This window comes from Stegodyphus dumicola, chromosome 9, assembly GCF_044657685.1.
Source record: "Stegodyphus dumicola isolate Sdum_Otavi_A_Nest chromosome 9, ASM4465768v1".
NCBI classification, from domain to species: domain Eukaryota; kingdom Metazoa; phylum Arthropoda; class Arachnida; order Araneae; family Eresidae; genus Stegodyphus; species Stegodyphus dumicola.
In genome coordinates, this window is record NC_140776.1 from 125938155 (window position 1) to 125953695 (window position 15541).

The window sequence follows — 15541 nt, forward strand, 5'->3', positions numbered from 1 at the left end:
GTCCGGTAGGTGAACGGTTACGACCGCTGAATAATAGAAGTTCGACCCGGGTTCGATGCCAGATAAACAGGTTGGCTGCATGGTTGATTTTTGCGATTTTCGGATATGTATAAGTGAATGCGAGCTACCTTTTCTTTTGAAAGTCCTCAACAAAGGCATCCTTCCTCTTAGACCGGGAGCTTTCGTGTGTTTTGTCTTATTCCAATAACCTTAACCTGAGCTTTCAAGCAAACTAACGAGCTGGGATGCTGTTTTCTGCATCTCATTTAATTACCAAAAAAAAAAAAAAAAAAAAAAAAAAAAAGGAAAAAAATTGGGGCACGGAAGAAGCTTACTCTTAAACTTAGCAGTTTTAGGGAAAATGCGCTCATAGATTTTCTGGAAAGCTCGGCGTTTGTGATTATCAAAGGACCATAAAACTGTACCAGTTATATTCAGTGGGTCATTGTTGTTTATACTCACTGACCTATTGTGATTGCTATTTGTTTTACAAAACATATTTCATTACATCCTGATTTACCATTTATTTCAGAATGAGCGCTTGTTCTTTCTTTAGACGATTCAGTATTATTTTCCCTAATTCCTGCATTCTGATTATTATTTGCGTAGTTCTCGAACCGGTTTTCTTATTCAGTTATCAGAAACTCAGTTTTGAAAGTATTATTACTAGCAATAGTAAATAATAATCCTAGATATGATTTTTGAATTTTTGGTTATTTTTTCATCCAATTTATCTTAAGGGATGCAAAGAGAAACATTTCAGACAAGGATACTAAAAATACTCGAATTTAAGTCTTTTCATCACATTAAAATACGCTAACTCAGGAATGGGCCAACTCCGGCCCGCCGGAAGCTTCTATCCCGCCCGCGGATAGAATTTTAATTTGCCGGTCCGAGGCAAAATAAAAGAAATACATATTTTTTATATTATATATCCGTCTCCTTTTCTACTTTGTTTAAATATTATTTGTTCTTCCTTTTTTCCAAAGAACTGATGATCTTTGTACTTTCTCTGTTTTTGTTCTATAAAATACAAATTGACGGAAATAGCAAGCACAGACGCTTTCAATCAGTAAAGTGTTAAATGCCGAAGTTCTTTGTTAGTTATAGCTGTAGATATGCGTCAACAAGCGTTATCTCTTTCTCGGGGAGCAAACATATGGGAATCCAATATAGGTGAATTAGACGTCTTAGAAAAAAACTTTATCTTAACTTAAAACTTAATCTGTTTGCTGGACAGCAAGCTAAGAACGACTTGGCTCCTTTCCCGAGGTTAAATTCAATACCCGCAGTAAATGAAGAGAAACTTAAGAATTATGAAGATGACTTGAAAAAAAACTGTATTTTGAGTTCGAAAGAAGATTTCAAGATTTAAGTGCCATTCAAACAGAATTGGATATTTTTACCACGCCTTTCAACATAAATTGTGAGGTCAGATTTGCAACTTTAATTAATTGAGTTGCAATCTAACAATCATCTCAAGCAGTTGTTTCTAAATATGCCAAAGTTAGAGTTTTACAAATCGTTATCGAAATTAAGTTTCCCAAATTTAATATCTCACTCCCAGAAAAGCAATGCCATGTTTACTTCCTCTTATCTATGTGAAGAAGTGTTTTCAGCTATGAACCTTAGAAAGAATTATTTCAGAAGTAGACTGACATATGAGCATTTAGCCTCGTTCCTTAGAATCAGCACATCTCATTTCGAACCTCAATATAAGGAACTTATAAAAATGAAATCGCAATTTCATTCATCTCATTAACATATTTAAATTGTAATACTTGTATATTGTTTTTAAAATTTTAGAAAAAATTATCTTGGCCCGTCACACTATCTTTTTCGATTTTTGGCTCGCGACCGAAAAAGTTTGCCCATACCTGCACTAAACTGATTTACAGAAATTGTAGACAGCACTTATTTTGCTATTTGTCATGTATTCAAATGTGTAGATTACACACGTTAAAGAAAATCTCAAAAAGCCAGATGGGCATGTGCTTTGTCGGTTTGTTGTTGAGTAAAACACGCAATAATAGCCCCATTAGTGGGTGAGTGCTTAAGCCCATTGAATGCGTAGAGTACGGCTTGATTGCGATACTAGGTGAGTGGGCTAGTTGCTTGATTGGTTTGCGTTTTGCCTCCATGTGTAACATAAATATGTGTCAGTTTCCTTTAGAAAGTCCTCCACGAAGGTATCCCTCATTCAGGCAGACAGTTGTAAGGTACGCTGCGGGGGGGGAATATATGAGACAGTTCTATGTCTCTCGTTCTACTGGGCCGATTGACAAAATTCAAATTGCATTTTTCATGTCTAGAAAGTCTGCTAATAGTACGTAAACGAACGTTAAACTGTCAGGGCAGGTGGTTGTAAAAACTTCTCATTGGAATTATGCTTAGTTCCGCATAAATTGCATTGTTTCTAATATAGAACGGTGCTTTTATAATTTGCCGCAGAGCAACATTCTCAGAAGTTTGCAGTTTTTTACTTAAAGTCATAGTTCTTTTTGTTCTTTTCTATATTCTGAATAATGTATTACTACATTAGAAACTTTTAAATTCTTAAATTTAACCATATGAATAAATTTAAGTAGAACATGTTGAATATTTATATTAGGAGAGAAGATACTGCTATGTAGAAGAAAACGATTTTTTGTGAGCTGTCTAGCTATTCAAGGAAATATCCTTAAAATATTACCTTATTGGGATTTATTTATTCAAAACTTTCTTACGTATTTTGTTGTAAATTCTCAACACAGCATGGAAAGAACTTTCCCTAAATTATTTGAAACTTTCTCAGCATTTGAGTGGCAATCAAGGAGGTTAGAATACATGGAGATGCCCTGCCCGCAGTCCAAGTGAAGCCAAAAAGTGGGGGAAAGCATGCCCTTAGTAGTCGTGGCTTTAGAAAGATTGACGAGCTCTTCAGCCAATGAGGCAGAACCTAGCCACACCCAGTTTCGTAAATTAAAGACCGTGGATTCTTCGCGCGCTTTTTCCTTCACTTTTCCCCGCCATTTCATTTTATTTCTACATTTTCTATCATCTTGTAGACGGCTGCAATATTGTTCCGAGAAGCAATTTTTATTCCTGCGTCGCTTTCGGCTGTACAAATAGAAAAATAGCAGGATCCGGTATTACATTTCACAGGTAAATATTCTTTTAACATATATACTATCATTTATTTAATTATACTTTGCTCAAAGTTAGATAAAAATTTGCTGTGCATGTTTAAAACATATCCAAGGAAACGGCTGCAAGTGCTGATAATTGTATCAATTCTAATGATTATCAGGATGTGCAGAGGGAAAATATATGTACAAAGGGACTGATTCCATTAAAATGAGTTAAATGAGAAATGCATTATGTAATTACATGCTGTCATTAATGAATGCTAGCAATAAAGGTATTGTGAAAATAAATAAATAAATACTCAAACTATTAATTGATTATATTTTAGTTATTCTAAATATATACAGGTATAATTCTCAATTTTCCATGTTAGAAATACTACTTACGTTTTGAAAAATATTAAATTGCATAAACAATGATAAAAAATAATATTTAAATTCTGCATTGTTATTTTTAAAACTCCCACAAATTTCACCCCAAATTAAATCCTGTTATTAAATATTTACTTGAACAGAAAATAAAATTAAATACATAAAATATGACTTGTAATATAATATGATCACACCTTTAAAATAACGCGTTTTCTTTTCCACGATGAGCTGACCACTCCCCCTTCCCTTGTTTACTTACCGTTCTGCTTTTACAACTCAGTTAATTACGAGTATAATACTCAAACCATTAATTGAAGAAAAATCTGAGAATTATAGATGTTTCTTCGCGCACGTCGCACCGAGAAAATACTCAAACTCTTTTCTGACGGCTTTTCAAACGCACATTTCAATTATTCTACTTATTTATGCATGTTAAAAAAACATTCTTTTATATGGAAATGAAATCCAAAATGTAGACATTATTTCAATGTAACCATTCAGTACCTTATAACCCTCTCACGTCTTCACATAAGAAATCAGAAAACACACTCAAAACTTCAAACAAGCTGACGTTTAACCTTACTTGACATAGTAAGGGAAGCGTTTTCTTGCCCTCACGAGGCGTGGCTTATTTGCTTCCCCCGGCTTCACTCTCCTCGTATTGCGACAGCAGAGACGCCATCTCCATGTATTCTAACCTCCTTGGTGGCAATACATTTTATTATTGTCATTGTCATCATGGCGGCTGAAGTGGCTACGAGTGTTCCTGAACCCGGCTTTAAATTCGGCAATTGTTTAAGGTATTCATTTTGTGTTTTTTTATTATTGTCAAAAATTATGCATTTATAATTTACCTGCTTTATGTATGTAAGCAAGTATATGCCGCCTGATGTTGTTCATACATGGCTTTTCGATATTTGTTTGCAATATCTGTTTGGAGATTTTCTAATTGAATTTTCTGTTCTCACTCGAATAAGTATACGATATATTTAGCAAAGCTGCGTAAAATATCAGGGTAGTATGTAATACATTTTGAAATAATATATTATATTAAAGTTGTTATAATTTTGGAATTTTTCCCCCAGCTTGTTGATGTGTAAAATTATGTTGTTTTTCAGAAACACTTACTTGGCTTCAAAAGGATTTCCAGTTCCCAAAGCCCGAAAGACTGGTACTACAATCGTTGGAATAGTTTATAAGGTATAGTTAAACGTTATTCCATCTGGTCTAATTGCTGGTTAGAAAGAGTGGGAAAGTTCAATAATCTGCAATTCTTAATTTTTGCATGAAAAATAATGCAAAATTGGTTAAAATTTACTCTACGGTACCCCTTGATGAATCGTCTCATTTTTGACGCCAAGGTCACCGCCACCCCGTGAACTACACAAAATCTGTGTCCATGTACACATCAACCTATTTTAACTTAAAAAAAAAAAAAAAAAAAAAAAAATGCACACTGCCCTAACTTTGTCCATGTACACACCAACCTATTTTAATTTTGAGAATTGTACAAACTAGGCATTTCGCACTGCCTTAACTTTGTCCATATGCACGTCAATATATTTTGACTTAAATAAAATTAGGAAGCTAAAACAAAGTTTAAACTATCATGCTAACTAGAAAAAATTTGCCACTGTCTTAACACATAGAGACGAACAAATAACCAAAAATACTCACAAAGTAATAAATAACCAAAAATACATATTTCCTAACATAAAAATATTAAACAACAAATTGTTTAGCAAAACTTAACACACAGAGGTGAATAAATAAATGAACATCAATTTTTTAACATACCTTTTTTTCACGTGCATATGTTCACACTTCCCACCACCATTTCCTCTATCCTCCACAAGTCAATTAAATTTTTGGTAGTTTCGACTCATCTGCTGTTAATCAACATTCATTCTCTTACGCACTTCAGACATACTCAAATGATGGTACTTACAGCAAAATACAGTCAAAAGTCGTTAATTCGGACACCCATAATCCGGACCTCAAAGCTAAAAACTTTCTGTGCATGCGCATAGGCGTTTACGCGTGCGTGTAAGACCTTTTACAACTGCGCATATGCTTGTGCGCAAGCGCAGAATACGTTTTTGCGTGCGTGTTTTATGTATAACGGACGGTATAAACTAAAATTATCTATTTTAATCTTCGAATTGTATCCGGTTTATTATTTTTTGCAGACTGTAAGCTCAATATTATAAAAGTAAACTTGAACTTTCGATTATGTCAAATAGAATTTCCGATTCTGGAGCTCCCAAAGGATCGTACAAAACGAAAGTATGTTTCTATGTCCATCAAACAAAAAGTGGAATTGCTGCAAAAAATGGATAAAGACATGAAGAATGTGACAGAGAGGTTAGTGAAAACAAAAAAATTTTGATTGACAAGTTGGTATTCTTGGCACAGCAATTAACGGACTTGAATGGCAGAACTTTGTAGCTGAACAAGAAATTATGTCTGTTTATAGAATTAAAGAGAAAGTATTATCACATAAAACGAAGCAACTTAAACAACTTACATTGAAAGAAATGTTTAATAAAGTAAACAAATAAATATTAAGCTTTTTTTTTTGTAAATTTTGATACCCTTTAGATCATAATTGTTCTTTATTTCATAAATTACGGTTTCATATTTTTAATTTTAGAATTTCTGCATGCCATCTTACGAGATTTAAACTGATGATCTATAATCCGGAATCGCCGAAGTCCCGACGAGTCTGGATTAACGACTTTTGAAGTAATAACAAGTTGAAAGTCGAAGACTATACCACGCGTGTGCAAGCAAACACAACAACTGAAAACCAATAGCGTGTCCACAGGAAAGGGTTATTATAAAAAATAACCAAAAACTAAGTTTATTACAACACGATTGGTGATATTCGCAGAAATAACCCTTTTTCAATCATGAAAACAAAACAAAAAATCACAATCTTTCCCAAGGCAAGTTTCACCAACAGTTAGGGTTACCAAAAAAACCTATTTCACACAGCAGGCTTCCAGATTTGACGAACAACCAATTCCATGTGGTGATTTTTTTCAGATAGAAACCAAGGGGTACCGTACAGTAAAAATCAGCTGAAAATATATTACATATTTATGGTTTGAAAATGCTATAAAATTTACTGTTCTGTTTGGCCTCTTAGACGTAGTTGTGATTAAATGAATTCTTAAAATCGGAAACTTTAAATGGTGTTTTCCATGCAAACTTGCACTCTCTGAAGTTTAAGGAGTTTTATTTCTGAAGAAATGGTATTTATAAAAATGGCAGACTTCTACAGTAAGCTTAGGGTTTTGCCGGGGGAGCAGGTCAAATGTTTCCGTCCAACAAAAGAGAGGGAGATAAGTAAATAAAATCGGTACTAGAAAAATTGATAAGGAAGCAAGAGCAACAATGGCATAATAGTAGCACAAAATTGTTTTCAAATAAGTCGCATGATGCCAGAAGAAGGAAACTTCCCCTTAAAATCGTAATAAAGCATATTTTTTAGAAAAATTGAAAAAAATCTTCAAATTAATATTTTATATCATTCTTGTTTTAACCCTTTGTGGGATGGTATATAAAATAATTTAAATTGTAAAATTTTGCATGAACTACAACTTATGGACCGTAAGAACACAAAATTGAGACTTTAAAAAAATCTAGAGCGAAATCCTAAATTTTGAGAGCTAGTATATATTTTATACCGATGCCCCCCTAAGACATTTTTTTCGAGGTAGCTGCCAATTGTTTATTTTTGTTTTTAAAATTTTGCATACTTTTGACGTGCATCTGTAGAGATGGGTGCTTGAATATGGTTATGTAAGTCTGAAGACAAAAACTTTTAAAATTTAAAAAATAAAATTTATGTTTTTATGCACTTTGATGATGCAACCCAGCTGAACATACTTATGTAAAATATGGGTAAAAAGCTTTTGAACTTGATTTAAATTCAATATTATTATTTTATAAAAGACTTTGGCAAATATAACATTGCATGTGTAAATCGTATCATGCTGTAACCGAACTAGTATAATATTACAAAGAGATATAACAGCTGAAAAATAAAAAAAATCGAAAAATGAAACAGTACGACTCGGATGAGAAAGTATGTTGCATTTTTGAAGTCATATTTTATGCTTTAGATAATATTGAGAAAAAACCATGTTTCATGCTATGATACCAAGAATCCCCCCCCCACGCACACACACTTTAGATTATCGAGGACCGTAAGGAACTCTTTTTTTTTTATTTTTTGTAAATATAAGTTGTAATTTATCTTTTTGTTCAAGAAGAAACGCCGTTAAACAACTTTATTATTTTATACACCTTAAAGCTCTTATTTCGATTTTCAACTCCTTTGGCTTCCTAGGGGCTCCTTTTCAACTTATGGATAAATTCTAGTTTGCATCTCAAACGGGCCTTAGAAATATTTTCCTTCATTTCACCAACTGTGAAATTTATTTCAAAAACAACCTATTTGTAACCTAACCCTAAATTTCTCTTGTGTTCCCTAGTCTTTCATCTGAAATTAACAAAGACATTAAAAATAAAAGCATGTTTTCAAATCAGCAGTTTTTGTGATTACACTAAAAGATGGACCTTTTAAGTGCACTTCCATTTCCCGAATTTTTAAGTGAGCTTTCTCTTTGTGTGATCTTATCACACCACCCAAATGGAAGAAGGCATGACTCCGAAATGACAAATCAGTTGTCAATCGCCTCCTGTCATTTTCGTTGGGTTCTAGGATTTTGAAAGGATGAAGCAACGGGTGTCTTTTGGGGGCTAGCATGCCACATTTAACTCCTACAATTGGGTAAAATTTTAACCCCAGACGGCAATTTTGAAATCGATAAGTCTTTCTCTTGAGAAAGGATGAAGTTCTGAAGTTAAAATTTTAACTAAATAGAGACGAATGAAACTCGAGCAGAGTAAAAGAAGAAACAAATATACTTGTGTTCAGCCCTAGTGCAGGGTCAGTAAACTCCCCATCCCTTCATGAACATAATACTGAATTCTAAACAACTTGTAAGTTAATCATAAACAAATTCTTACCGTTTCACAGAGTAAGAGAAGGAGAAGCCTGGTGCTGCCATCTATTGGCAAGGTACCCTCAGTAGGATTATATACCGGTATTAAAAACGTATACATAGTCTTCTTTTAATTATCAGTTTTGATTGGAATGCAGTAAATTTAAAAGGTTCACCATGTGTGCGTCATATGTTTACAGATTTAAAATTTTTTCTTTCCCTCCAACAGAATTTATCAATCTTCAAACGTGATATCTTGGAATGATGTATATTAATTTCATAATTGCCAAATATTGAGCATTCATTGGGTGGTACTGCCATTTAGACTTAAAAGGAAACACTAGAAACTTACGATTATAGCTTTTGTTGTAAAGAAATTAGCATTTTTTTGGAAGTTAAAAAATTGACAAACAACCAGTATATATCATATACCGGTGGCCTTCAAAGGGTTAAAAGAAGAGTGAAGAGTTTTGTAATCTGTTAAAATTTCAAAACTTTAAAATATACGCTTTTAGATGTTTAAAAGTAATAGATGTTAAATTGTACAAAAAATTCAACAATTTATTAAAATTTTCTAAAAAGTCAGAAAGGATTTCATGGAAATTTTATTTAAGACTTAGCAATGGTGCAAACAATAAAATTCTGAAATTTTTTTAGTTTGTTAAACTAAGATAGTGTGAAAAGTTTGGACACTAAATTTTAAAAAATCATTTCACTACATTATACAGTACAAAGTCTTTAATCCAGACTCGTCGGGACTTCGCTGATTCCGGATTATAGATCTGCAGTTTAAATCTGGTAAGATAGCATGCAGAAATTCTAAAATTAAAAATATGAAACCGAAATTTATGAAATAAAGAGCAATTATGATCTAAAGGGTATCAAATCTTACAAAAAAAAAAAAGTTTAATATTTATTTGTTTACTTTATTAAACATTTCTTTCAATGCAAGTTGTTTTTAAATTGCTTCGTTTTTTGTGTATTCAGTTACAAAAGTTTCCTGTTCAAGTCCTGTGATTGCTGTGCCGAGAATACCGACTAACTTGTAAATCGAAATTTTTTCGTTTTCACTAACCTCTCTGTCACTTTCTTCATGCCTTTATCCATTTTTTGCAGCAATTCCGCTTTTTGTTTGATTGACATCAAAACATGCTTTCGCTTTGTAGATCCTTTGGCAGCTCCAGAATTGGAATTGTTGAAACATTAACAAATTACATTACATCAAACATTAACAAATTCAGAGATAAAGCTGATACTAGTGGAAACATTAATTTGTTTTTTGAAACAAATAAGCTTAGAAGAAATGCTAAAGGGGAAGATATCGATGTAAATTAGCTAAAATATCGGCTGATCTTTGGAATATGGTAACTGGTAGTTTGGCGACATTTTGGAGGCGATAAAGGTTACTACCTAGGACTTTGGTAATAATGTGAGAAGCACTCAGTTCCGATTACGCATTATTTTGTGTGAGGGAAATGAGAGATCTTGAGGTATGCCATGTGACATTAATGGACGAATTACAGTTGTTTAATCGGAAAAGGAGGGAAATCTGGAAATTTCGTATTTAGCTATATTCTGTGTTGTGTGAAACGTGACATTAATGGACGAGTTACAGTTCTTTAATCGGAAAAGGGGGTTAATTTGGAAAAGCTTCATTGTGTGTTGTGTGAAATAGTGTTGATTAATTTTCGGATTGCATGGCGCTATGTAAAGTGAATTCTAAATTTTTAATGCGTTTATCTGATAATAATAATAAGTTGAGATTGTGCGAAAGGAAGGATATTACAGTTAAGTGTAAATGGCGGTTGAAGAAATATGGTGAAAATGGACATTTTGTGAAAAGGAGTGTAAGGAAGGGTACGTGGTTTGCTGAAAGTAGTTTGAGTATAGGTGAAATTTTATTAATTTCTTATTACTTGGTGAATAGACTTCCAGTTGACTACTGGATTTAGGATTTAGAAATTAGCAGTGGTACTGCAGCCACGTAATGAAGATTATGAAGAAGATTAGGTAAGTTAGTATTTTTAATCATTTGAGGATATTATTTTTATGTATTATTATAAATGTAAGGAGTAAATAAATTAATGTGGTATTATTGGAAAATTGTTATTAGCAATGATTTAGTTTAAAGTAATTAGGATTGTAATCTAATTTTTATTAATTTAATGTATGTGCTTATATTTTAAGTAGTGTTTTTTAATTTAATTATATTTGAATTTAATGATCGTGATTTTGTGAGTTATATATTTGTAGTATTTTGGAATACGTTTGAGTGGTATACGTTGAGTATTTTCATGCATTTTCGTGAAGTTTTTCTAATTTATGAGAAAAAAGCAGTGTACATGGATATAGTGAAGAGCGTGTGCAATGCCATTTTTGTGCAATTCTGGGATGTTTTTTTAAGTAAAAATAAGTCGACGTGTACATGGTTTAGTGATATTTTAATTAAATGATAGTTATTTTGTGAATTTTATGTTTGTAGGAATTTGGTATACGTTTCAGTTGAAGTAAACGTGTATGGAAATAATTTAAATATTTGACACTAAGTATTTGTAACTATTTTTAATGTTTGCGTATAAATTCGTTAGTGACGTTTATAATATAATACATAATTTAGAGGTAAAAGCTTTTGGATATTTTATTTATTTTATATGTGGAAATGTTCATCCTTGGAAAGGGTATGTACTTTTTCGCGATCAGGTAATTTCATATATGTGCTTTTTATCGAGTTTAAAGATTAAGAAAATTTTCCTGCATTTTCGTGCAAATTTTTGTAATTTATAAGAAAATAGCAGTGTAGATGGATAAAGTTAAGAGTGTGTGCAATGCCATTTTTGTGCAATTCTGGGATGTTTTTTTAAGTAAAAATAAGTCGACGTGTAAATGGTTTATGTGTATGTGCTATTCTGAAAACAACGCAACGAGTTTGCTATTCTGCACTTTTTCCCAATTTTGCAGTTAATATTTGTCATGATTAAGCAGTTTTGTTACATAAAATTTCTAGCATCAGTGTAATTCGGCTAGTAGATTGTTAGAAAAAGTGTTGAGTAAATAAAATGAAAAGAAACATGTCTTTACTTCGTGAAGACAAAATGGCGGCGAAAAAAAATAGAGGGTTGCTGTAGCAGAGTTGGTCGCCAAATTTTCACCAAAAAATCGCCAAGTTACCATAATTCAAAGATCAACCAAAATATCTGAAAAATTTTCAAATTAAAAAGATTCATGAATATTTTGTTGTTTTTGTTCCTACAAAATGTAAATGTTTTGTAGCTTTTAATCTATAATTATACTCATTTCATAATTAGTATCATAAATTATAGCAGCTGTAAAATGTTATTAGTGCTTTTTTTAATATATATATATTTAGAAATAACAAAATGTAATCATGTAAATCTGTTGTGACTAAGGCTATTTAGCTATGTAATTTAATAATTTGTAAGTAACTGCTTATCCTTAAAAGTTATCTCTACATGTTGAGCTATTGTCTTTCCTTAATCCTTTTTGGAAATGTAAGATACAACACAAAAATGTAAAAATTAACTTAAACTTTATTCCTTATTCAGCTTCAGCAGCTTATTTGAACTTTATATTGTAGAGTCATTAGGATTTTTTGGAAGCCAGAGAGATGAAAAATTAACAACCGCCTTCGCTGGGAATCGAACCACGGACCTCTGGGGTACAGGCCGTGCAGAACCACTACACCATGAAGGATGCTAGGAAAGTGGGAGAAATACCTTATATACTCCCTTTTTTAAAAGGCGACTAGGGTTTTAGGGGACCTAGTTGCTAAATCCTGGGTGTGGAGAATCATCATCCACAACCCTTTTAGTTCGGGCGCCACTGTAAAGTCATTAGGATTTTTGGAAGCAGAAAAGATGAAAAATATGCAACTGCCTTTGCCAGGAATTGAACCATGGACCTCTGGAATACTGGCCCAGCGTGCTACCGTTACACCACGAAGGTGCACTAGGGAAGTGGGAGAAATACCTTATAATATTAACTGCTGTATGTTAACAGGGTTATAACTCCAGCCAATCTACATGAAGCTACAACATTAACTGGGTCAGACATGCAGCTAACTTTCAACACTTACCAACCATATCAGTGTCAGGTGTTATGTTTGTTCTGATCAGTGGCTGCCTGTCTCCAAACAAGCAATCATGGAGGCAACCACAGTACAAAGTCTGGGATCCGGATGTCCAATGTCTGGAATGATCTAATATCCGGGCGCTAAAGCCACCAACAACTGTTTTAAAAAATAATTTTGTATGCTTTGCGCATGCACATTTGATCCACTCCCGCCTCTTCACATAATAAAACATCTGCAGAGTCCAATTCTTAATTTCACTTCAGCACTAAATTTTACTTTATCACTACCTCGTTATTGAAAAAACAGTCATTTTAGCATAAATTTGTATTATCAATAATATGGCTCTATAAATGCATATTTGCTTGGCTTACATCTCAAACCGAAACATTCTGCATAGATACATCATTGATTTTACACCTACTAATAGTATTTTATATCCCTGATGCCCATCTGGCAAATCATTATTATATTTTGCTTTCGTAGCTGCATGTTTATCAACACATGACAACTTAAGTAATGACTCATGAAGCAATGCCTAAATAATTCTTGGTACTTTTCTGTTTTGCCGGCACAGGCAATAAAGTTGCCAATAATGGTAAAACTGATGCCAAACGAAAAATCCTCACTGGTAAACTTTTACGCCTTATTTTCAAAACAAATTTCTTATCAGATTGATTGTTTCTTTCAATACTGGCATACAATTACATAGAATTTTTAACAGATAGCTCAATTTTGTGCCCTAAGGCCATTCAAGGTAATTAAGTCAATTAGGATGCAATCAAAGCGCTTACCCGAAGCCGAAAATATAGAAAAGGTAAAGTCAAGGGTTAAGTTCATCAATTCTAATGAGAATGCACTAGCGAAGTAAAGCACTGTGGTTTTACATAATTTCTGAGTAAGCTATTCCTACGAATTGAAATAATTCTTACATTTAAACTTGTATTTCAAATTACGATTTAACTTGAAATTAATGTAGATAATTACTTAATAAGATTTTTTGTAGCAAAGTTTACATGAGATGTTTTTTTTGTGTTAGTAATTGAATAATAAAGAGTATGGTAACCTTTTATGTTGACATTACACTTGGCAATGATTACTAAATAATCTTTTTCCATATGCTAAAAATAGATTTTGTTAATGATATAGGCCAAAAGATTAAATTTAGTGCTGGTTAAATTAAGAGTAACTGATTTGTTATTCACATAAACCCAAAACCAGTGCCAGGGCTTGTATGGCTGCACTGGGCGGCAGAATTTAGGGAAGACAAAGGGAGGCATTTGGTAGCAGATTTTGGACTTACGGAGACTGCATCAGGTGGTGAGATATCTAGCCCCGGCCTTGATTAAGCCTTAAGTATATGTGGCAATTTATTTATTCAGGACTCAGATAAGTCTGATAAGCATGAGCAAGAAACAGACATAAGTATAATAAATAACTAAACTAGTACAATTCAGGCCTAATTGTTTTAGTGCGCAATAAAAGCAAGATAAAATTTGGTGGAAAAACTTGTCTTTAGCCGCCAATCTCATGATGCATAGCCAAATATGCGTAGTGAACGACAGCTAAATTTTATGATAGCACAAATTTTAAAGGTTTTCGAATATTGCAAACCAAAGGTGAATTTTTCCAATTAACGTATTCTATAACGAAATGTGGAGAAGCGGTAATAAATGAAGCTGATATAAAATAAGTTTTTCATTGTAATGACAATGCTCCTCAATCATCAATCAATGGACGGTGAAATCTGTAGTAATCTGTGGTGAAATCTGTGGTTCTAGATTCATAAAATACCACTACCGATAGTGAAGAAAGTGTCAGAGAAGTTACTGAAAATGAAACAATTTTGATTGACAAGTTAGTCAGGATTCTCAACACGGCAATTACAGGACTTCAACAATGTAACTGAACAAGAAATTATGTCTGTCTACAGAATTAAAGAGAAAGTATTATCACAAAAAGTGAATTAACTTAAACAACTTGCATTGAAAGAAATGTTTAATAAAGTAAGCAAATATATGGTAAGCTTTTCTTTTTTATAAATTTGGATTTTGATTTGATGCTTGATTATTTCATAAATCGCAATTTCATATTCTTAATTTTATAATTTCTACATGCCGTCATACTGATTTAAACCGATGATCTAATATACGGAAAAATCCCAAATCCAGAATCGCAGAAGTCTGGATCTCAGACTTTGTATTGTAATGATTATAAGGTCGGCATGACCAGATTATAGGTTCTAAAATCGTAAAGTAATTCATTTTTAATTGCCATTCCTTGAAAATTATTAGCAAGATTAATAAAATATTAGTCGTATTCAACATTATACTACTTTAATCAATTAATTTGTAGTTTGCTATATGAATAGAAAATATTGTGAACTGTCTGTATCTGGAAAGAATTTGCCTGTCAAATTCTGAAGTCAAATAACTCTTAGCCAGTGATATGTTATCTATATCACTGGCTTATCTACTTATGATGACATCTATATGTAGGATAGCACTCCAAATAATGCCTTTAAATCATGGTAGGAAACACTTTTTGAGAAGAGTTCCTTCACTTTTACATACATATGCAAATTTTCCATGCGTGTTAAAAATTAAATTTTTTTATCAACTGTTAAAACATCCTGAAATCTAATACTTTCATAATCCATATTTTTTCATTTTAGCTTAGATTTATCAAAACAAACTGCTGATAATGTTGAACATAAATTACTTTTGCTTGTGTATATATGTTACGGTTAAACACCGAAATCTGGAGAATGTCGACTTTCACCGGTGAATGTCAACATTCACATAGTCGCTTGGTGTATGTCCGAAATATTTTCCAAATACTCTTATTTCTGACTTACACCGGTGAATGTCGTCGACATTCACCATGTACTAATGGTGAATGTTGAACATATAGGAATATTATATTTCCTTCTCCGTAATTCA

The 15541-nt window shown here is 32.7% G+C and overlaps 1 protein-coding gene across 1 annotated transcript in view; it reads left to right on the forward strand.

The window, feature by feature from the left end:
* Positions 1-4218: 4218 nt before the first annotated feature.
* Prosbeta2 (Proteasome beta2 subunit) overlaps positions 4219-15541 on the forward strand; it is a 36658-nt gene continuing 25335 nt past the window's right edge. The window contains exons 1-2 of the mRNA XM_085824068.1: positions 4219-4297; positions 4616-4697. Of these exons, the coding sequence (XP_085680194.1) occupies positions 4236-4297; positions 4616-4697 (144 nt within the window). The 5' untranslated portion in view covers positions 4219-4235. The remainder of the gene's footprint in view (positions 4298-4615; positions 4698-15541) is intronic.